Source organism: Solea senegalensis, linkage group LG2 (genome assembly GCF_019176455.1).
Source record: "Solea senegalensis isolate Sse05_10M linkage group LG2, IFAPA_SoseM_1, whole genome shotgun sequence".
Lineage (NCBI taxonomy): Eukaryota > Metazoa > Chordata > Actinopteri > Pleuronectiformes > Soleidae > Solea > Solea senegalensis.
In genome coordinates this window covers 26,905,069-26,928,514 of record NC_058022.1, presented here as the reverse complement: position 1 = coordinate 26,928,514, position 23,446 = coordinate 26,905,069, and the positions used below count along the sequence as shown (strand labels likewise).

General features: G+C 40.2%; 1 protein-coding gene across 5 annotated transcripts in view; it reads right to left on the bottom strand.

Moving 5' to 3' along the window:
- dock9b (dedicator of cytokinesis 9b) overlaps nucleotides 1-23,446 on the bottom strand; it is a 49,990-nt gene that overhangs the window by 24,446 nt on the left and 2,098 nt on the right. For 3 of the 5 annotated variants that reach the window (XM_044011874.1, XM_044011884.1, XM_044011894.1), the window contains exons 1-8: nucleotides 16,885-17,587; nucleotides 8,056-8,172; nucleotides 3,678-3,767; nucleotides 2,562-2,644; nucleotides 1,349-1,418; nucleotides 653-748; nucleotides 340-474; nucleotides 66-240 (exon numbers count right to left, since the gene is read on the bottom strand). In XM_044011874.1, coding sequence (XP_043867809.1) covers nucleotides 66-240; nucleotides 340-474; nucleotides 653-748; nucleotides 1,349-1,418; nucleotides 2,562-2,644; nucleotides 3,678-3,767; nucleotides 8,056-8,172; nucleotides 16,885-17,046 — 928 coding nt within the window. In that variant the 5' untranslated portion in view covers nucleotides 17,047-17,587. Of the gene's footprint in view, nucleotides 1-65; nucleotides 241-339; nucleotides 475-652; nucleotides 749-1,348; nucleotides 1,419-2,561; nucleotides 2,645-3,677; nucleotides 3,768-8,055; nucleotides 8,173-10,395; nucleotides 10,642-16,884; nucleotides 17,588-23,446 lie in introns of those variants that run through there. The other 2 variants (XM_044011904.1, XM_044011911.1) reach the window with 2 other exon arrangements.

Below are 23,446 nucleotides of genomic sequence, written 5' to 3'. Positions count from 1 at the left end.
ACAGACACAACTGACAAAAACACAGTCAGACAGTGGATTAAGAACAATTACACAAAGAACCACACCGTCATGCAAGTCTCCATTTCTCTTTTCCTGCATGGCTTGTTCAAAGCTGCTGTGGAGAATCTTGTTGAGTGTGCTGATCCACTCGTCCATCTCTGCCTCGCTGTCCGCAGCCAGCAGGAACGTGCTCTTATCCTGCATCTTCAGCTCAAAGGCAAAGCGACGCACTTTGCTGTTCTAGAAGAACACACACATGCAAACACTGGTGTCACTCAGCCACACTGGTCACACTGGTCACAAGTTCTCAAGGCATTATTAGTGCATCCGGTTCTTCACCTGAACAACACCCATGCACGAATCAAGGAAGATGGTTCCTTTGGGTTCTTTGGAGGTGTTTTCATCTTTGTAGAAGTTGAGGTTGTAAGAGCCATCTCCAAGCTGAGCAAGATGAAAATACCTTCTCTTGAAGGACTAAAGGATAAAGATAACCACATCACATTTACACATATGTTAAATTATACTTTTACTAAGACAAAGACTTCATTATTAATACAATAAAAGGGGGAGTGAGATGTCGAAGCAGAGACAAATGAAGGGGGAAAGCTGCATTTAATCATTGACTAAGGTTTTTACTCGTATATGTACTGACCCGCATAGTAACACTGATTGCACTGTTCATGTTGCCTTTGTACAGCCAGCCATGTTTTGACACTCCTCCCTTTTGGGATCCCAGAGAGGCTGTGTCCTGCAGAAGGAAAAACCAGAGGACACACGTCGGCTAATGAACACACTAACAACGACTGTGGTGGAAAAATACAAAAAAATGAAATATGAAGATTGTGTGTCAACTTCAATCTTCACATGAATACGTTTTGCTTTAGGCATTATGAATCTGCTCTCAAGGCCCAGTGAGTTCAGCATGTGTTGGTTTTTCACAAGGATCTCCATTAAGATCTACAGTGCCCTTTTCTAATCTCAGGGGGTTTCAGCTATGACCTTGTCTCCATTAAAGGTCATTGGCCTTTGGTTAAATCAATACCCAAAGCGAGGTAATTATTGAGATGGTATGTGCCTGTGAAATGCTACAAATGTCAAGAGCACGCTGAGGGAAACAGAGAGAGGTTGGCTTGTAAAAGAGGAGTGAGATTAAATAAAGGGATACAAATGGTCTGGTATTAAAATGGGGCTCAGCGAGGCATGGGGAAAGCTTGAACTCGGTAGGTCATTGTTATAAATACTTCAGGGGATTGCTGAACAAGCTGCTGATCTTTACATGAGCAGAAGTGAACAGTGAGTACAGGGATTTTAAAGAAAAAGAGAGAAAACTCAGGATTAGTGGACTTACCTCATCTTTTTCCACATCTTCATCCACCTCAAACAGGTGAGCTGCTAGTTTCTCAGGTCTTAACACCTTACTAAGAAGAAATGTATAAGAGAACTTAGACTTTCATATGTTCACAGTACCAAAATATGAACATTCAAAGCACAACTATGGCATTCGAATCAGAATCTCTGAATTTGGATTTTGTATAATTTTATAAATCAAATCCCTGTGATCCCATTCCTTTTAACAGCTGTAACCGTGTATCATAATCAGATTTTGTGGGTCTAGAAAGCTGCTGGCATTGTTAAGCTAAAAATAATCTTTTCTGTGTGTTATGAACGCATGTGTATGGATTGTGCATCTGTGTCCAATAGATTTAGGACAATGTTGGCTATGGCACATTTTACAAAAGGCAAATTTGGTCAGATTCCTGATAGATGATGCAAAGCGATGACAAAGGTTAAAAATAACAATGGGATTTCTGACTGTGTGGCAGTTAAAATGCTTATAACTTTGCAGAATTTAGGTGAAACAGCAGTTGCTTTTCATTTCTAAGCAGCTCAAACCCCAGACCGACACTTTGCCCCTTGACTTAACAGGACCCACATTGCTCCGGGGGAAACAAGAGCATAAACAGTGTCAAGGCCAAGGACAGGGGCTTTTCCAGTGATTATTTTGACAATGATTTAAACATAACACACAACATCTGTAAAGCGCATTCCTGTCCTCAAGTAAAGTGGCTTGACCTGGGACACACGATGCATTGTGGGATTTCCTTTATGTCTTAAGGACATTAAACAACAGCAGTCCCAGAATAGCTCTGCTTATCCTCGGCAGAAAAAAAACATAGGAAGCTTTCTATTGTTGTTGCTGTGAGCCTCCAAGAAACAGACATCCGTGTTTCTAGTGTTCCAGCTCAAACATCCACTGGGCAAAATACAAAGGAGTGTCACTCAACACAGTAAGATGCTGGAAATTGACCAGTAACATTGCAACATTTTACAACACTGTGAGGCAATGGAATTAATGTCCTCTGTATCTGTAAGCTTTTAGAAAATGTGCACAACATTTTGTAGTAAACCATGTGACACACATGTAAACACTAGTGTGACCCCTTCTCTGTTGCTGTAACTATAGTGTAATGTAATGTCTGTGTCAGGAAACAGTTTATACATGAAACACCTGTCATTAGAGCTGAGGCACACATATAGTCCTGTGGACTACAAGCACTCACTTTGGGAGCTGACGAAAATCCCCAGAATACTCTTCATATTTGTAATTGACCACATGCCAGTCAGACTTGTAGGTTTTGATGCACTGCAGAGACAGAAAAGGATAAAGCGGTGAGGGGAAGTCACAACAGCAGCCACAACGGACAGCAATCTCACACAGCTCACACTGTACTACATCAAATTCAGTTACATTTTATTTAAAAAATGTACTGGTAATTTATTCATTCACAGACTTTTTATTGCTCCAGAAAATGTAAACTTGACAGATGTTGGAAATGTTAGTATTTTTAATGCGACTGATAAAGATGACCATGAGTAAACTTCATGATAACTCTCTCTATCGTTATTCACTTCACATTATTACTCCACAGGTAATTTCACATTTACATATTCCTTCACTTTACTTGACTAATGATGTAAACAAACCCTAGAAACACTCTACGATATGCTATTAAAATAGAAAGCAGCTGGACATGAAAAATGAGAGAACTTGCAGTATCATATAATGTGTTATATTCCAATCTGCAAATGTATAGTGTGTAGAGGAAGGCCAGGGGTTACTTAAATGTAAAAAAAAAAATAAAAAAATATTATGAAACAGCACATCACATCTGTAAAAACACTTGTTGCAACTCCAGATGTAATGATGATGTAATTCCTGGATGCAGCCATGGGGGACTATTCCCTATCAGGCCGCACCCAAGCCAGCTCCAGCAGCACGCAGCCTCTCTGAAACAACATGATGGGAATCAACTGTGGACTCCATCTGTGGCCAATACACTGCTCTGTCAAAAAAGCATGTGAGGGTGTGGAACACAAACGGAAGTTCACTTAGGGGCTAACGGCTGCATTTTAGACATGGGCCATATCAGTTTTCCCTGTTGGAACTCATGTGAGTGGTCATTTAACCTTCTCTGGAATCTAATCAGCTACATCAGAATGGATCTTTGGCCCCATCCATATGTGCACCAGTATCTAATCCTAGGTGTGAGAGTCAGTTGCTTTTTCTGGACTGAGGCAAAGACCCTGTGTTTCCACACAAAAGCACACAGGAGGAGCTTTGGCCAAGGTAAAGATTAGACAAAGAAGGATTATGTCCAGGTATGTGTGAGTTTTACCTCGAGCACAAAGAGTGAGTGAGCTTCTTTCTCGGCAGTCTCTGGCACTGTGGAGAACAGAGTCCTGCCTTGGCGCCGGAGGGTGGAGATCTGAGGAGAGAGAGAGATGGAAAGTAGGCATGAGAAAGAGACCGATAGAAGAGACTGGCACAGCAAGTGGGCAAATTACTCACACAGTCGACCTATCTTCCATTTCGAGTGTATATTTTTTCGGGGTTTTCTGATCTCAGTGGGGTAGTTCTCTTTGGTTTCCCTCAAAGGATGGTCTGATAAGGAGAACTGCAGAGCAGCCTCCACAGAGGGATTCATGCAACTCGCGAGGACTTTAGCCATAAAACACAGATGTTTCATTTGAATGAGAGAAAAGTACGATGACACTGCTTTTTGATTTTGTGGAAAGGTCCAAAAGGGAAGACTGAAAGGACGGTCGTCATCAGGGTTGTCCTATCCTTATCTTATCCTTCCCCAAGTGCAACAGAAATTTGCATACCAAACAGGATGCCCCTCATCTTCTTCAACTGTACGGTAAGTATGCTCTGGCTGGGCTGCTGTAAACATGGCAGAGCAAGATGGTGGTCTCAGAAAAAGCCAGCTTCTAAGCGAAAAGGCTTAATCTAATGCTTTTCTATATTTTAAAGCAATTATACACTAATACAAGCATACTTACAGGAATAGTCTTCAATTTCTGCCAAACCATCCTACATTTAACACACCGGACCTTTAATGCATGTCTAAACATATACAGTAACACTCTACACATACAAGCCTCATAAAGGCCCGTGTTTACTTTACTTTGCTTTGCATCTCTTACCATGTCCAGATGCATATATTTACACTGACACACGTCTATTTTTGTGCTTTTTGCAGTCACAAAACACAAGTCAGTTTTGTATATACAGTATGTGTGCTGGTTAAAAAAAGAAAAGAAAGGAGAGGGGGTACTTTTGATCTGGAGTGAACAGTGCTGCAGGGAATATTCTGCAGGATTCCCTTATTCCCGCCTTATTAGATGGATAAATCTAAAGAAAGGAGCGTGATGATCCAGAAAGAGAACAAAGAGGCACCGCAGGGCATCAAGATTCCAGCCACCATTACTCCCACTTAGTGAGTCCTCTGCTATTCCACTCAACCCATAAAGATGACTTGGACACAGTGGCACAGTGACCTCCCTACTCATTCACTGGAAAATATATGTAGCTATTGAACCTCTGCCCTCATTTGTTCAGGTCTATTTTTAAAGGCAATAGTCAGTATAGCCAACAGTGATCTCAGTTTACATAATGTATGCGTACATCAGGTCAACTTAACTTCTTTTATGTATTTTTTACTATAACCCACTAGAAAGGACGTTAAAAAAATACGCTGTGGTTTAGCTATAATGACATATTCTCGGGCAAAACTGACTAACATCACCTGCTTTTGACCCCATTGTGTAAAAGGAAAAATATTGAGGGGACAAAACACTATTTTTGAAAATGATTTTCAAAAAAGATAAGACAACAGCAAGGCTGTCACACAAAAAAAAATCAAACCTCGCACAATCTGTTTTGTGTCAATGAATGGCAATGGCAACATCTTAAATACTGGACACAATCCTTGTTTCCCTCTTGTATAATCTGAGATAATGACCCTCTTTTATAAAAGTTTTATTGAAGCTGTTTTAATGCTCTGTTTTATTGCCTGGCACCAAACTCTATCAGAAGCCTGGTTAAAGCGGCATGTTTGATTTCAGGGAGGAGTCAAGAGCAGCTTTGTTGTTGTTGTTGCTGCTGTTTTTTTACAGTTTCACCTCATTCTCTTAGGTTCATGGTATGAAGTATAAAGTATAAAGTGCCATGTGGTGAAGACAAAGACCTGGTGCTGCTGTTCTGTGTTTGTGAAGTGCACATTAACGTTTTAAGTGTTCTGTATGTTCACATGTTTCCTGTTGGGACAATATAGATGCCTTTGCCTTATTGCATGTATATTGTGTATAAATAAAACAAACAACAAAAATATAGAAATATACATATATTGGTGGGCCACACGGTGGTGTGTTGGTTAACACTCTCGCCTTGCAGTGAGAAGACCCGGGTTCGAGCCCCGGTTGGAACAAGGGCCTTTCTGCATGGAGTTTGCATGTTCTCCCTGTGTGTGCGTGGGTTCTCTCCGGGTTCTCCGGCTGCCTCCCACAGTCCAAAAACATGCAATGTGGGGATTAGGTGAATTGGAAACTCTAAATTGACCATAGGAGTGAGTGTGAGAGTGAATGGTTGTTTGTCTCTAGTTGTGTGTGGCCCTGCGATGGACTGTCCAGGGTGTACCCCGCCTATCGCCCGATGTAGCTGAGATTGGCACAGCACCCCCCGCGACCCTCTGGTGGAGGATAAAGCGGTTAGATGATGACTGACTGACATATATTGGTTTCCTGGAACTGGCTTCATGCAGCCCTTAAGGCAAGAAAGAAAATGTTTCCCAAAATTTCAAACTATGGCTTTAACTTCAAACACTGTGTGGACAGGAAAAGAAAAAAAACTGCAGGACCTGAGTTTCCCCTGTCATCTGTGACCACAGCATATCAAGGGTGATTAGATAATTGCAGAATTTCCAGTCATGGGTGAAGGACCAATTACTGTGGCACCTTATGGGCTCTTTAGCTGCACTAGCACATAGTCTAATCTCAGTCTGCTTTTTTTCCTAAAAACTAACCATTCGGTACCTGACATGGGGACTTTGAGAACTACTGGCTACCAATTAACAGCATTCTCTTCACAGTCATTAAACTAGAGCTTTGATGGCCTCCACTGGGGCACAGGAGTCTATTCCCACTGGCAGTGATGCTGCACAGACATTTTCAAATGTGACGATATCTGGGCAAAGCAGTTAAGGGACAGGAGGAGAGAGATGCATCTTCTTAAGATAAAATAGTGACTGTTTTATGTGCACATGCAAAGTTTCAATAAATATAACACTGAAAGACCTAAAGATTGATTTTATTCAATATCCTGGATGTGAGCAACATTAAATCTGCATTTAATTCGATATCTTCTGCATATGCTGTTCTCTGCATGCAGGGAAAGTTAATCCAATACTCAACACTTCACCTCGTTTTACCTCCTTCCGCCACACCCTCTCTCTTTTTTTGCATGCCCAATTAAAGCGTGCATGAGTGTGTGTCCATATGTGTGTGAATGTGTGCACCACGTGCACATGCTAGAGCCACATGTAAGGCTGGCCCCCTCCTTCTCCTCAATGATTTAAAACATATGGCAGGTTAGACAGATGGACAGACTGAGCCAGACAAGACACACACACACAAAGGCCTGGGCAGATACTAATGGCTGTGCACTGTAAGACGGGCTTGTAATTAAAAAAAAAAACATTAATCATCCACTGTTTGTGAGATAGTGTGAAAACAAGCTGTATGTTGGGTTTTGGACTTCCCACCATTTATTCTGTCTTAATTTCACAATACTATTATTTACATAATTTCACTATAGGTCCACAAATTAATTGCACGTTTGACGCTCTTGTAAATATTTACAGTATATAAGCTGCATGGTATATGCTGCGTATCACAGGATATCTCCCTCCTGTGATTTTGTTCTTCAGAGGGCCTCAAGAACCAAAGAATGCAAAACATTTGAGCGTGTTTTCTCGTACTCTCTCAGACTGGGAGTGGTCCCCGCTGAGATCCACTCTCAGCACTACGGTGATGTAATGTTGACACAGTCTTTGAATACAAGCAACAGATCTGCGAAGCGTAAAAATGTTTATAAGACTGTGAGCCAACAATGACATTCAGCACAAGTTCAAATTATATCCAGTTTCACACACAGGTTTCTCATAGGTGATATCAGAACACTGATCCTTATTTTTACCAGTGAAGTGGAACTTAAAGAGCAACAAAGCATAACTGTCTCCTTAGAGACAATGCTAAGGTAAACTCTACTGGGTTCTAACTATTACAACTTTAAACTCGATTAAAATGTCAGGAATTATTTTATGCATGCTTGTATAAAGTACTGAAACATCGCCAGTGTTGGTTTGTATCGTTTTGGAAATCATTCATTCACATCCCACACCAAGGTCCACAGAGAAAACTAGTGATTTTACATCACAGCACATACGAGTTACTGATCCACCGCTGCCTCCATCATTAAGTTTAAAAGTGTTATTTTGTGACTTTGGTGGCAGCAGTAGAAAGTGACATTTCAATGTACAACAAAGTACATTTGTGTGAGCCATGGTTCTTCACAAGTAAACGATGGTTTAAAAATGGGTTGACATTAGCAAGAAGGCCATAACCTTATCAGACCAGACTCAGGGTAATGTGTTATTTGTAACTCAGTGATCTATGAAGGAGAAAAGCAAAAAAAAAAAGTATATGATATCTTACCTGAAAGTCATCTGTGGGAAACTGCAGCATGTCCCGCAGAACATCACTGATAATCTGGGTCCTCCTCTGAAGAAGCACATTCTCATAGTCCAGAGGCTCTATGATCTTCGGCTTCACCTAAATGAACATAAATAATTTAGTCCAACTTCTAATACATACATCTGTGTGTATTTCGAGTGATTATTCTTTTACACACAACTACTTTATACAATGCAGTGTTACTGCATGAGGGAAATGTGGAGTGTTTATTTTCTCTGAACAAGTTGCCATTGTCCTTTGTCAACTAGCCATTGGCATCTACATCAGCAGATCTGGCACAGAGACAGAGATGAATGACACGAGACACACGCGAGACGCAAGCAATGGATGAGCCGGAGGTTGTGTGTGCAACTGTACCAGTCACTGAGTCGTGATCTCACATGCAAAACCTGCACACCATTTTCCAAGAATAGGCACAACCTTCTCATTCCAATCCCCAGTGCAGGAAGATATGTGGTCCAAATGTTATGCCTCATTCCTATATAAATCCATGGTAAGTGCCAGTGCCTGACAATAGTAAAGATAGCCAGCTGAGATTAAACTCCAGTGATACTTAAAAAACATCAGCATTAACATACCACAGAGAGGACCCCGGCGATTCTACCAGTATAGCCTCTCTCACAAAGCCAAAATAGTTCTTCACATGCAACACACATGTGTGGATAAAGTAAACACAACTTTGGTCTTTTCAGTGTTGAACGTAAAGATTCTTTTAATACTTCTTAAAATGGATCATTTATGCATTACATCTGCCTACATACCATATTTGAAACTTAAAAAGGGCATTTTTGCAGTTTTACAATTATAATTGTGAAGGAGTGAGAACATTTAGTGCTGGTCAGTCTTGAATTTGTATTGATGTATTGTATTGTCGTGAAAGTTTGACCTGCTAGTTTACCTACATTATAGGTGATAAGGGAAACACAGACAAAGATTTATCTTCTGGGGACAATGAGCATTATTTCCATGTCTTTCAAGAGCTGCTGAAATACTTCCATCTGGAAAAAAAGGTGGTTCTTCTGATGCCAATCAGCAAATAATGTGAAAGAGGAGCATGAATATAATAACATGTCTCGTAAATATTGTAATTCTGCAAATTTACTAAACAAATAAAGCAAAAGTGGGGGCAAACGTTAATAGTTATTAAGACCAGCATGTATTGTCCATCTCTCTAGAGTGCGTACTGATCTAGATTATTTGGATTAGCCTCCTGATTATGGTCCAATGAACACATAACAAGACAAGGCCAATTAAATGGACGTCTGACCATAGATTTACATTTCGACTGGGCTGAGCAAACCTCCTGATGATGTAATGAAAACATCCCTGCCCATTTCTCTCAGCACTTTAACTGTAAACGATCAACTGATAAGGAGAAAATCATCTGCTCTGATTTCCAACTGGATGACTTCCATTCAGACAGAAGATAATAACAAGCATCTGTGAACTGTGCGACCGGCCAATAATTATCTCAGATAAATGTATTGTTGAGACCGACCAATGAGGATCGAGATTAGTGTAAATGTTGATGTTCCACGTCGCATATGCTTTGTCTGCCGCGTCTCCCCACATCAATAATATGATAATGACTTAATTTTCCGATTCATCTCTGAAAGAAAACGTCACAGATTTTGTTTACGAGGATGAAGGATGAATTTAAAATGTATGACTTGGTAATTATACATTTTAATCCACATTTCATGTGAAGATATCGCAATGTAGCCCATAGTAACCCGATGGGCTACATTAATTCCATATCACCATGGAATAAAGTTTCATATTTGTCCTTATTTACACACTAATGCCATTGTTCTTACCAGGGCAGAAAATGTGTATTGGAAATACCATAATATTACTTCCCTATTACAGTGTTCCCATTGAGCCTTAGTAAAAGCTACATTAATAAAAATAACTCCCATCATAAAATACAAAAAAAAGTTCCTTCAGTAAAAAAACCAACACCGAATCATTGAATTTGTATGGATGTACCAACTCCTGCCAACTTCTCAGTCCCTGATTCTCAGCTCAGCAGCCATAAATGAACAAAGGGAGCCACAAGTGCTCCATTTCCTAAAAAAAGATCAACATTCAACCCCCTGGAGACGTGAGCCCTGAAGCTGCTATTTCCCATTTCCGTCCAACCCTCTTAAAAGACCTTCAAAGCTACTGTTAAAACGGAATCTTAGAGAGAAAGAAAAAAAAGTGCTCAAACAAAGAGCTCACATAGGTGAGAAACTTCCCACAAAAGAGAGTTGAATTTAAAAAGAACTATGAAGATGGGACAACACAGTACAGACTTACCGCTGCCACCTGTGACCCAGCCTCCACCTCTGCCTCAATCTCAGCCAGACTCTTGTACTTCTGTGGAGACTCTATCACCATCTCCCTTTTGGGGGCTTTGCCTGTCCGACCCTGCATGGTGGTCGCTCTGATCTCTGTGTAGCCGCAAAAATCAGGTGCCGGACTCACTGCACAGACACTTCCATGACGCAAAGTTGCCTGCAGTCTGTGAGGATTGTGAGAGCGTTGCAGACGCTCAGCGAGAGTCCCTCTTTACCCCGTCACAATAGCCCAGCCTTCCTCTCACTTTCTCCCTCTCTCTGGCTCTCATCAGAAGGGTAGGGCGCCTCCCACCCCGACAGCTGTGCAGCTGTGAGGGTGGATATGTGTGTTTGCATGTACAGTATGTGATTTGTGAGAGCAGGAATGGGGGATAAATCGACCACTCCCCCATTAAAACCTTTGGAGAGGCCCAGAGAACATGCTGTCATCTGTCTGCCTCACCTGCCTTTTTGTGTGCAAGCTGACAGAGAATGATATAAATCCAAGATGAAAAGAGAAAATGATTGGGAAAAAAAAGACATATGTACTTATGGATTGAGAATAACATTTTATAAAGAGGGTAAATTGTCTTGAATGGTGTAAGAACTGTAGTGCATAACTTTTAAATTGAAACAAGTTACATTCAAACCATTGTCAAATGACTTGATACAATACCTGTCAGCTCCACACAAGCAAAGACATTCCCATGCTGCACACAGGAAGTGATTTATATCATGTTGAGACAGACAAAGGCAACATTGCACTTGTGAATCAAGACAACTGCAGTATGACGGGGTGGAAAATGTTTCTTGTCCCCACCCCCCCACACGCTGCTCTCAGTCAGGTCTGATAGTATTGCTTGACGAAAAGGACGCGGCACACAAATAATGTTACGTATCGTAAACGGGGCAGAATGACAACATTTTAAAGTTTAAATATTATTTGGTGAACTGATTCATAGCTTTTACTGTACATAAGTTCTCATATTGGATGTCGTTTGATTAATTTCAGTTGCAAATGAAAATATTCTTCAGGGAGTGGGAGTTGGATCCCCAAAACTGCAATGTATAGATGGAATATCTAAAAATAACTGTAAGCAGCCACAGTTACAGTATTTAGACACTCTGTCTGTGTTGATAAAGATCAAATCCCCAGTGATATTTTGCTCAGCTTTGTACTGTTCCTGCGCCGTATCCGCTGCAGCCGGCCCCCACAGCAGGGTCTGTGAAAACACACTTCCCCCTCATCCTCATCCGGATACACACACTTATACGCACGGTCCTGCTGCTGTTTCAGGAACATTTTGAGCTGATGCCTGTTCGCCCATCCAGTCAGCATTCTTTCTTTCTCTCCTCACGTTTATTGTTCGAAACAACAAAAGCGGGACAAATTGGCCAAGCTGCTTGATGGCATTTAAAGTTTTTAATGAGGAATTACTGAGGATAAAATCCTGTAGTCTGAAGCCATTTTCTCTATATGCTGCTTTACATAACTCCCAAACCACAGTGATGTTTACAAGCCACCAAATCTCTCTGACTCAACAAGCATGATTCTCTAATTATGTCTGTGGGTTGAGTTAGGGCTCTTGTGAGTGTGGAGTGGGTCTGGGGGAGTGGGGCTGTCAGAGAGAAACGAAGACATGCCACAGGTCCTGATGACTTCAAAGGCCGTTGCTTCTATGGGTAAATTTCATCATCACTGCTCCAAATGAAATCCAACACAGAAACCGGGAATGATGTGCGTGTTTCACCTCTTTGTACTGCCAAGCTCTCTGATGTGTAAGGCGCTGCACATCATTTGCATAACTTGTTTTAACTGTATTAGCTTCAAAGGCACTTGCTGAAGTGTACCATTCAGAGAAGCAGCTTCTTTTTTACAAAAACCAACAAAAAGAAAAGTCACGCTAAATGTGGATACTGCAAACAACTGTGGAGATAAAGTGGCGAGGCACTCTGTCTTCAGGTGAAGTTATATTATGAATGGATTAGCACTGATCTTATTCCTGAGGGTTCTGTTCAGTTCCTGTGAGTCGAGACAGTGTGACAGTGAACCAGCATGCACCCTGGGACTGAGAAAGCTAAATGGAACACAGCTATCATTAATTATTTATTATTTACACCCATGATACGCCCATGAGTTTCCGACTGTGACCTTTATAGATGGCTGCTGTGCAAAGAGCCTGTTACATACCAGATCCAAGTGGTATTCTTCTTCATAACTGTGGTTTGGTACAGCTCCCATAGAGGGTGCAATAACAAATTGTATTATTGTATTGACTACAATAATTAATTTGTTGTGTAGCCAATCTTGAACGGTGCATTAAATCGTAATTTTAACTGTATGCTGTATACCTCTGTTTTCTTCATATTTCTCTGCTATAACTCTATGCTTCCTGGTTTCCCGCCTGCTCCTAGCCCCTGCACACACCTGTTACCATTTACCTAATTATTCCCTCAATACGACACCTCCCCTTTTCCACTCACCAGCTGTTAAATTGGCTTTATACACAATGCCCGGCTTCCCAAACCTTTGTTTTGTCTCCACGCTTAAAATCCCGTTCCTGACTGTTTGACGACACCTGTTGCCAGATTTGTCTTACTTGCCATCAATGTTCTAGTTTGTTCCTTTTATGGCGTTAGTTAGTGCTGGAAGAGAGGCTGGATTAGGAAAGTGTGTCCTATTTCCAAAAGTCTGGCCCCTGGCGGATCATGACAAATCAATAAAAATAAATACATAGTTATATTGAAATTCTGCTGAAAATAATTTGCAAATTGTTACATTGAAGTGAATGAGTTATTATGGACAATTTTTTATTTATTGTTTTTTGCATTGTTTTGTACATACAAAGCCTATATTCTGTTAATGAAACAAATATGCATGAAAATACTTGTAGTCTTGTTTGTGGACCAGGTTTGTGATTCAAGGTTTTTGTAGGCTGCAGATGAACTGAGCCACAGCCTTTCTAAGTGAATGAATGGCTATTGTACGGGATAATTTGTCTTGTCATAGTTTTGCTGTTGATGTTAGTATTCTGCCTTTGCTTTGGTCTTAGTGAACAGAAAATGATGTGTATGACATGTCCCTCATCTGAAAATGGCTCTGTCCTGCAACACTATCTGACCTGTCTGAGGGAGTGTTTGTGTGTACACAGCTGCAGCGCAGGGGTGAACGAAGACAACATTTGTTTATCCGGTTAAACTGCTGAACAAATGTCATTTTTTGTCCAGTGGAATCTTTTTGCCGTGTCACTTGCTGTTGCCTCCGTCTGCCTTCACACAAAAGTAATCACTTCCTGTGTGCAGTGCGGGAATGTCGCCAGGTGACACAAGATCCAAACATCGCTATACTGATGCATTAAACACCTTATTTGACAATGGTCTGCATGTAACCAACATTTGTTCATATTTTAAAGTTACACAAGTTAAATGGAAACCCATGGCTTCAGTCTCTTATGGACTGTTTTCTGGCCCCATCGTGTTGCGTGGACCTCAGCAGTGACAGCGTCACCAGCTCAGCATTATAATCAGCCTGTTGTCTGATTAGACCCTGGCTGCTCTGAGGTCATCCCACTTCATTCATTCACATTTCTGAAGCACCCGCGCACCATCATGCTTCCTGTGGCTGCTGCTGGTATCATGCCAGCAATACCACGAGAATGTGTGTATGATGGGGCAGGGGAGTGCAAATGATTCGAAATGGTCATCTGCGTAAGAGCTTGACGTAAGAAAGTTGTCTGAGAGAGAGAGAATGAGGGATGAGGAGGTGGTGTGCATTAGTTTTTACACAGCTTGGACCCATTAGGACATGTGAGCCTTCCACACCCTTCCCTAGAGACACACACAAACACATATACAAACGCAGAGGCTCACACAAATCTGTGGAGAGTAACATAAAGACGTTCTGACGTAATATTTGGGAGGCAGCCATTGTATCAGGCGCCTTAGAGAGAGAAAGCGTCAGGGTGTTGCCTGTAAAGTGAAAAAAGTGAAACTCCCAATTGAGCCTGATCCTGCTCCACATAGATGCTACAAATACAGATGTAATAATGGCATGTATGTTAGCTTTCCTGATCTATAACTTGCTTATCTGTCACAATGCCATTTTTATCAAAGACGACATCGGTGATCTGACGTTTATGCACAACAGTGCACGACTTTTCCTACAGGTAGCACATGGAAAAACATATGGGATGAGTTAAATGTGATACAAGAGAAGGGGGTTTCCTCAGTCTCTATGATGTCAGAGCACACACTCGGATGTGCTGAGACCTCAACTCAAGGCCATAGACTGTATATTATAATACATATAGTCTTCCACTTGCCAATGAACACCCATTTTGAAGTGTCAAGATTTGTGATTTGACACGGCACCATATGAGCTTTTGAAACCTGAAGTTCAAAGGTTACCTGCAGCTAGCAGCTGTCAATCACACTGGAGTCCACACAACCTGTATGTGCCATGTTGTATCGTCTATTTTCCTCTAAATTGGAACATGATTTACAAAATCAGCATCATGTTCTATTGAAGAAGAAGAGCTGAAACCCGTGATTGAGACCATTAACTAGTCAGGAAAATGTTAACTGATGTTATAACTCAAGAGTAAAAGCTCATTTTACCAGAGTTGCATATCATCACCCGGTGGCTATTCAGTTAAGTCTGATACTTCCTGATTAGACTCACTTTGCAAACTGAAAGAAGCAACATCAGCTGAGGTGCAGAGAGACTCTGAATGGGAAAAGGAGTCGACTGTAGATACGAGAATTCAACTTGCATATATATATATATATATATATATATATATATATATATATATATTATTGATTAGTGCTTAAATAAGTAAACATTCACACAAACTGTACATGACATGCTTCAAGTGGCTTGTGGCCTTGACTTGTTTAATTCAACACCATCTATAATGACATTTACTGTGTACAGGGAGGACAAGTATGCAGCAGGAGTAATGCACAGTTAAACCAATGAAATCTGATCAAACTGCACACATAGTTTTGAAAAATGTATAATTTAAAAAAATATATATAGATTTGCTTTCTTCCTGGCAATTCATTCTGGGTTAGGGTTATTTAGTCATGAATATTTCATGTTTTTAGGGATGTTAGCCTCATAATTTTTTAAATAGCAGATTTAAAAACAAAAAAAATCATACAAACTATTTTCCTGAATGTGTATTTAAATGTTCTGAGCTCATTAGACTCTGTATTTTGGTCCTGAGACCAAAACTCAAAAAATTAGATATTAATGGGAAGATCGAAACAGACAGTAGGTTTTTTTTACAGGTTCAGAGAGGCCAACCACAGCTTAATGGTTGCAAAAAAAACACTGGATCTAAAAGTGATGATGGTATACAATGAACGTCCTTGACTCAGCATGCACTAGCAACCCTGCATAACCCTCTCACTATTGATTATCCAATAAATCTCTTTGACTTATCACAGGTCAGGCTGCCGGCTAATGGAGCAAACTTCAGAGATGTAGCTTAATGAAGCAGTACATAAATCTCCAAATGGCAGCTGTAAGAAAACAGACCAACAAACCAATCTTAGTGAATGGATTGAATGACTGCGCTTATCTTATATTCGCTCGCTAACGTTTGATGTGATTCAAAAGTATATGTGATTGGGGTCACTGACATCTATGTAGTTCCTCAGGGGAGTCTATTAGGAAGATTATTAGCAAAAAAAGTCTGCTCATTCTTAATCTGATGTATTTCCTCTCTATAATTAATTATTCATTTCTTCTTTTGGTGTCTATTCTCAAAAGGGACAGGACACTGTGTTTTATGTGGAGTATCTTACCATACATGGAGGTAGAAATGTGCTTATTAACCCATTTTAACTTGTTTTCATCTGTCATTATCTGAGGTAAACATATTAAACATTCACTTATCAGGTAAATATTGGAGCATCAAAACATTAACTACCCAAACACAAGGTTGAGAACGTTGTCTACAGTTATAGAGAAGCAAACAAACCAAAACACACTCAACTGAAGTAAAATAACTTATTTTTACTTTATAAACAAAATCCTTAAATCGATCCATTCTAAATGTAGTTGTCAATTAATGTAATGAATGAATCAATTAATAACTAATTAACTGTTCCAGTCCTGACAATACAATAAATCAAATAAGATTATATTGCAGCATTTGCTAATTGTGTTTGGGTTTTTTTTTATTTCAATTTGAATACGATACATTGCAGGCTTAGGATGCAGGTTATAGCCCAATTAAGACATTGCTGGTGATCAGGATATTGATCCAGATTCATGAATTGTGTATGAGTGTATTGACACTATGGGAAACTGGGAAAATGGAGTGGCCTTGACAGAGGTTTGTATGTGAGCACTTTCTCGTGTCAATTAAAAGGATTATAAAACGTTAAAAAATGACTAATTACCCACAGACAGACAGACAGACAGACAGCAAAGATGCTGAAGTTGTGTGGGCTTTACCAGAGCAGTGGTAGGAATCCAAAGTTGAGATCCCCTCAGACTCAATCTTTCCTCTTCCTCCTCCAGAACTCCGAGCTCCCTCGCCCCCTTAATGTAGCCACAGTTCCTCTCCAGGATGGAGCGCAGCCCCTCCAACAGAACCACACTGGTGGTGCATCCCATTTTGAGATCAAAAACTCACAGCCACCATGCAAGGGAAAAAATGATCTCACTGTTGGAACCACTGCTATTTCAGCTCCAGGCAGGTGCATCAGCTTCACCTCTCAGCCTCCTCATCTAGAAAAAGCCCTCTTACAGGTGTATTACTTTATGTTCCGTAGTCAAACCTCAGCGACAAATAAAGAATCCTTGACTCCTTGAATCCTTGAAGTGCTGAGGTGGCTGAGTCGTATCCTCTTGTGTGCGTCTCAGTGGGGATGATGGGATGAGAGCTTAGCAGAGAAGCTTTCACTCACAACAGGGCGTTGACTCTTTCACTCCTTCTTCATTAATTCCTTCCTTCCGTCCTTCCTTTCTTCCTTCCTCCTACTAGAGGACATGAATGTAAAGATGCTCTCACTTTGCTCTCGCTGCCTCTCTCGCTCTTTCTCTCTCTCTTCCTTGTTGCCTCCCCCTTACTTGTTTGCATCTCTTTCCATCTTCTCTCAGCCTTGCCAACGCTCACTCATGCTCATCACTCACTTCTTCACTCTCCCGCTCTATCTCTATCTCTCTCTGCTTTGCTCCCAGCCCCTTCTAACTGCTCAGTCATTTCTGTGACTCTGCATGCTTTGTCAATAGTAAACGCACACACACACACACACACACACGCTGCACACTTTTTGCACACTCGTCCCCTCCTTCTCCATCTGACAATACACTTAAAAGCGATGCAGTCATCTCTCTGATGTCATACATACACTCACAATATGAATAACTTCTCCCGACCCCTGTTGCCAACGGCCATTAAAACGTGTCAAACCCATTGAGTCTGATGCGTCATAGGACAACCAGGACAAACCTGGCGTCCCTCTCAAAATGCACAATTTAAAACCCCTCGTCTCTTGAAGCACGAGTGTCAGCTGAAGGATACAGCTATGTGGATGCTCATTTAAATGATGAAATGAAGGATTTTATTCTGCTTCTGTTTAACGGCTGTTGGTGTTACTGTTTCATCAGCAGCTGGCACACTCACGTTCTGACTCAGCAGCAAAATGGGAATTTAGGATTCTGAAAATAGCATTGAAGAGAAAAATCAGTATGGGGTTGGGGTTGTAGCAGCACAAGGAGATGGCCTCATGTCTATTATATTTATACATACAGTACATATGTTTATACATATATGTATGTATATATATATATATATATATATACATATATATATATGTATGTGTGTGTGTGTGTGTGTGTATACATATGGTTATGTGTTGAATTCTGGGAAATTAATTAGTTGCTGTCCTGTACTGACAGTCGCCCAGTGTCCTCCCTTCACGATTACATAAGGAGATTAATGAGTTCATCACAATCCTCAAAAGAAATCAATGAGTTGTCTCCATGTGTTGTTGTAAAAACAAACAAACAAACAAAAACAGAGTGCAGTGGAAAAGTGAGGCCAACATAATGCCATTCTCAGCAGCTCATACTTTGTTGATAATAAATGTACTCCATAAACTGTGACCAAACTGTGGTTTTAAATAAAACATCACAGTACAAAACCCCTTAATTACTGTCTTTTATTCTGAGAAAAGGACAACAATTGAAGTAACTCTGTAATTCTCTAGTAAATACATGAATCAGGGGTGTTTGTGGTGGACAGAAATCACCACTCATGTGAATATGCAAGCCTGCTTTGTCTCACAAAGCAAATACATGAAACCAGATCTGAATGGAGATTTATAAGATCTGTAAGTGACTAAACGAAATCCTCATCTCTAATTAACGTGAAAAGAGCAGCAAAATCTTCTCCGGTCTTTGTCTTTACATGTTGACATTCTTAGAAGGTGATTATTTCATTACAGAAAGTGCCAAGGTAAAAGACATGTATCACTGCTGCCTCCCTCAGGCTGCTCGTAGCACTGCAACAACAACACTGATGCCTGGTGACTCATTTGAAATAAGGGCCAGTCCTTAATCTTCTGTAATAGATTTTGAGAACCCTCCATGAGCATGAATCAGTGCAAACAGAAATGATGCCAATTAAAGTGCAAGCCTGCATAAAAGACTACAAACATGTCATCATGGAAGCTTTAACAGAAATTTATCTCTGAAACCCAGACAGTCTCTGCATGAGTCAAGACACAGAATGGCAGCTGTAATTGTCTAATGTGAGGAGCATGAACAAATTATAGCCATGGTTTGTTTTCCAAAACTGGGCCAGAAATTGAATCTCAGAAATAATTCACATTACATTAACCCGCTGATTAAAATATGTTTGCCATTTAGAAAGAAAACACTTTTCTCATTAGTGGATTCATGTTTGTTTATTTGTCTGATTTGGGGTGTTTTAGTCTGTGACTGTGACCAGAATCAACAAAAGAAAATACATTTTATTAATCAATTTGAGAGACACAAAAGATTTTTTAATTATTCTTTCTAATTGGATTTTTCCGGGTTTGAGCTAAACGTTCACCTCAAATGTCACTTTTTGCAGGGATGTGGACACAAACACTATTTGACAATTTGAGAGTAAGAAAATATGTTTCTAAATTATTCTTTTTAATTTTTTTCAAGTAATGCTTGGAAGTCAGCTAAATAATGTTCATCACCTTAGCTTAGCATGTTAGCTGGCAATTTGACAACTGACCACATTTGCAAATGGCCAAAACAAAAGACAACAAAGGCTAATGTGAATTTCATTGGCGGCTTTGCAGTTGACATAAATGTAGTAATGGACACATTCAAACTGACCAGAGGGAAGATTGAAATGTTGTCCCTTTTTTCCCTTTGACATTTCCAGTCACCTTTTGATGAGGAAAACTAAAATTCCAAATTAGATTTGGTTTCATTAACAGTGTAAGAATAAGTAGCTGGAGACAATGTCAGGCAGGATCTGAATAATGTATTAGATCATTTTGTATTAAATGAAAAAGTTAAATCTACAGCAGCAAGAGGAGTCATGTTCTTGGTACTTTTTTCCAGTTATTATTCAGACGTAAAGGGGCCCAGATGGTATAATCATTGAGATGTTACTAAATATAGTAACTGACAGTAACTGAGATCGTTCTCCTCATTTTTAACAGATGGGTCAGTACTCTCATCAGGGACCTAAACTGAGGCTAACAATAGTGAGTATTAGTGTGGAATCTGGGTTATACTTCTGGGATTTTAGATCATAAGAGCCTTGCAGGTAAAGTGGCAGACACCGGTTAAAAGACACAACTCTGCCCACACATATGGCTGCTTTTGGTTTTTTTTCAAGGCTACTGACTAATTGGTAATGTGAGAAACCAGCACATTGGTGCCTTTGTTTATATTATTTTCAAAGCTGCTGGTTAGCATTCACCAATTCAAATGGTTTCTGCCCAATTATCACATGGAAGGATTCTGATGCTGCCAAAGGGACTGTGAATGTTTTTTTCACCTTAGTCTAAAGTCTAATGGCTATTTTTACAAATGCAGAGAACTGAATGTGCAATTAGGTCAGCTGGGAGGAAAAGTTTATGGTCACTGCCCATTTTTGCAGACAGAGCTGGCTGCGCTGCTAATTAAAACAGCAATGGTTATAGTTAAGACATGGAACCATTAGAAATTGGGGTTATTTCACCATGGGAACGCCAAGTAAAATGACAAAGCATGCATACAAGCAGAGTTTATAATTATATGTATAACATGCGGCTCTGTCTCTACTCTCATATTATATGATGATTTTTTTACTTTTGTGCAACTCAACCACTGACATATTGTTCACTTTTTGAAACAGTTGACCAACATGTTTGCTAAACCTACAAAACTGAAGATGTTGCAATGAGCTGAAATATTCTTCGCACTCTCGTTTGAATCAAGACTGCAGGCTGTGTAGCAGAAACAAAAACACGCAGCAGCGATTGAATTGTGGATGTCAAACAAGACCAGGCGTTCTCGTTCGTGAGATGGTGACAGCTCTGTTTTGTGAATCCGATGGAATCTGGCAACAAATCAAACTCATACCATGGAGTAATGCTGTATCTTGCTGTATTCTGCCATCCTTAAAAGTGAACTGACATCTGTACAAAAATGCAACAAATACACACATGCCAGACTGAGACATCTGAGCAAGGGAGGTAACGACACAGAGCACGAGGTAGCCTAAATAAAGACGGCATGGTAACCACAAGGCCAGAACAACTCTATCCTCAGCTATCAGCCACAGTGACGCGGGACTCAACCAGCAGACAACCAAATGCCCCACTTCACTATGACACAGATATAGGTCAGCAGGGCTGAAGAGTGCAAATCTGCAGATTATATCTCTGCCAGCTTCTTTTATGCTCCAATCAGACCAAATCCTCTGAAGGTTAGTTCACACATAAGTGGAGTACCACATTTTAAATCATAACTATAAATGGAGGTGGTATTAAAGTCTCACGAAGTGTATTACGAGGCCATTGTTTCTCGTGCTTGTTTTTGGTGTCTGTTTTGAGGGGGAAATGGTGTCCAGGAGTGGAAAGTTGACACTGGGAAAAGTTGAGTCTTGTAGCTGGAAAGAAATACGGAACATAAAAAAGGGAGATGGCAACGGACCAAACACGTAAAAACACAAAGAGAGATCATTTGAGTGTTTGGATGTGTTTTCTCTTGCATGTGCGTTCTTAAAGAAATTCATAAAGACAGAAAGAGGCTCGGAGGAAAGCAAACTGAGACAAGAAAACCCAGAGCAAGCATTTCCACACAGTTGGAAGTGATTATTTTAACTGCAGGGGCTGCCTTTACTGCTCCACTGCTTGGCTCCTGCTTTGTTTACTATGGTATAGCTGAGATCTAGCCACACCTGCAGCAACTATGGTATGTGTACGAGCAGGCAGCTCAGTGCCTGAGGTGGTCCCAGTCTTGAATCTGCAAGGCTGAATTAAGGCTAATGTGGGTTTAAAATTGATAGTCACAACACCAACCATCATCTCATCCATTATTAAGTATGGCCCAGAGATCTGATCTGACATTCATTATGCCACTCCACACACTGTAGACTATGACTGAATTAATTGGCTGCTATGACATAATGGCCTTTATGTGGCCATGAGTATTAGGAATAAATAATGGATCGTGTTCTCTGGATACAGAGAAAACAATCATGTATGACATTTAACACCTGTTGCTGCTGCATTCTTATCGCTGCCCAGTCTGGTTTCTTAGAAAAACACTGTCATTTAAGTTTCCTGCAAACAGTGGGAAATGTTAAATTTGTACAGCACATAAGTGCACTTAGATATTCAAAACATTGTTGAAACTACTCATTAAACACATAAAAGATGAAAAAGGATTGGATAGACAGCAGCACTCACCAGGTTTCTGAGAATAAAATGTGTTAATCTCAAAATAAAAAAACAAGTAATTATTTAAAATATACTGTATGAGGACATTCAACTATAATTTGTGATACACTGTCCCTCTTCTTTCTAGGTGTTTTTTGTGCCTAAACCTAACCACATTAACAAACCAAGAAACGTCTGTTATCACCCTCATTTCCTCATTTACACCACTATCACACTGATATACTATGCATGTCTGTAACCAAATAAAGAGTATATCATGAAATGTATCTGTGGTTTGCAGAAACATGCAACGGCAACAGTATAATACTGCCGACGGTGTTGTGCTGTCACCATTTTGGTTTAAACCTATAAAAGAGTTTAATACATTTGCATCGTGCCATTTAAACATCCCACTTTCCAACTACCGTGTCCTCTTAGCTTTTTAAGTTGCTGAGTAAAAATCCACTGTACATCCAGTGTACTGTTTTACTATACAACTAAACCAAACAGCCTGCCAACGCCACATGGGCAGAGGAAACAGCTGCACCAGAAGTACAGTCAAAAATAGAGACAGGACAAGAGCACTTTTCTCTGAAGCAGTCTGACAGGTGCATATAAGTCAAATGCTCAGCTCTAATTCACACAAGAGACACATAATAATGAGATATGTTTGTTTCTGGTAGCTGAATTTATGCTTATTCAGAACTTAGCTCAGTTCAACAACCACACTGAGTTTACACATCAAAGTCAGTGTAGTCATGGGGATTACATCTATGTAAAATACTTAATAATTTTATCATTTCTAACGGTCTGTGAGAAATCACAACAAAACTGCACTAGTATGCACAAATCATAGTTTGTCCCATAACAAGGTGCACCATCCACTTGTTGCCTTGTCATGACATTGCCAGTGTAGTGGCTCCTACACCTTGGTTTTTGTGTATGGTTTCCTGGCAACATGCACACTTGGTATATGCAAACACGAACAAAAGCTCAGAATTTGGCTTCACGTTATTTGTAAAAACAAAACTCAAGAAGTATGTTTCTGCGTGATTGGTTTAACAGGCTTCAAGTAGTTGCATCTGACATGTGGAAGAGTAAATTAACACGTCATTAAATATCAATATGGCATAAAC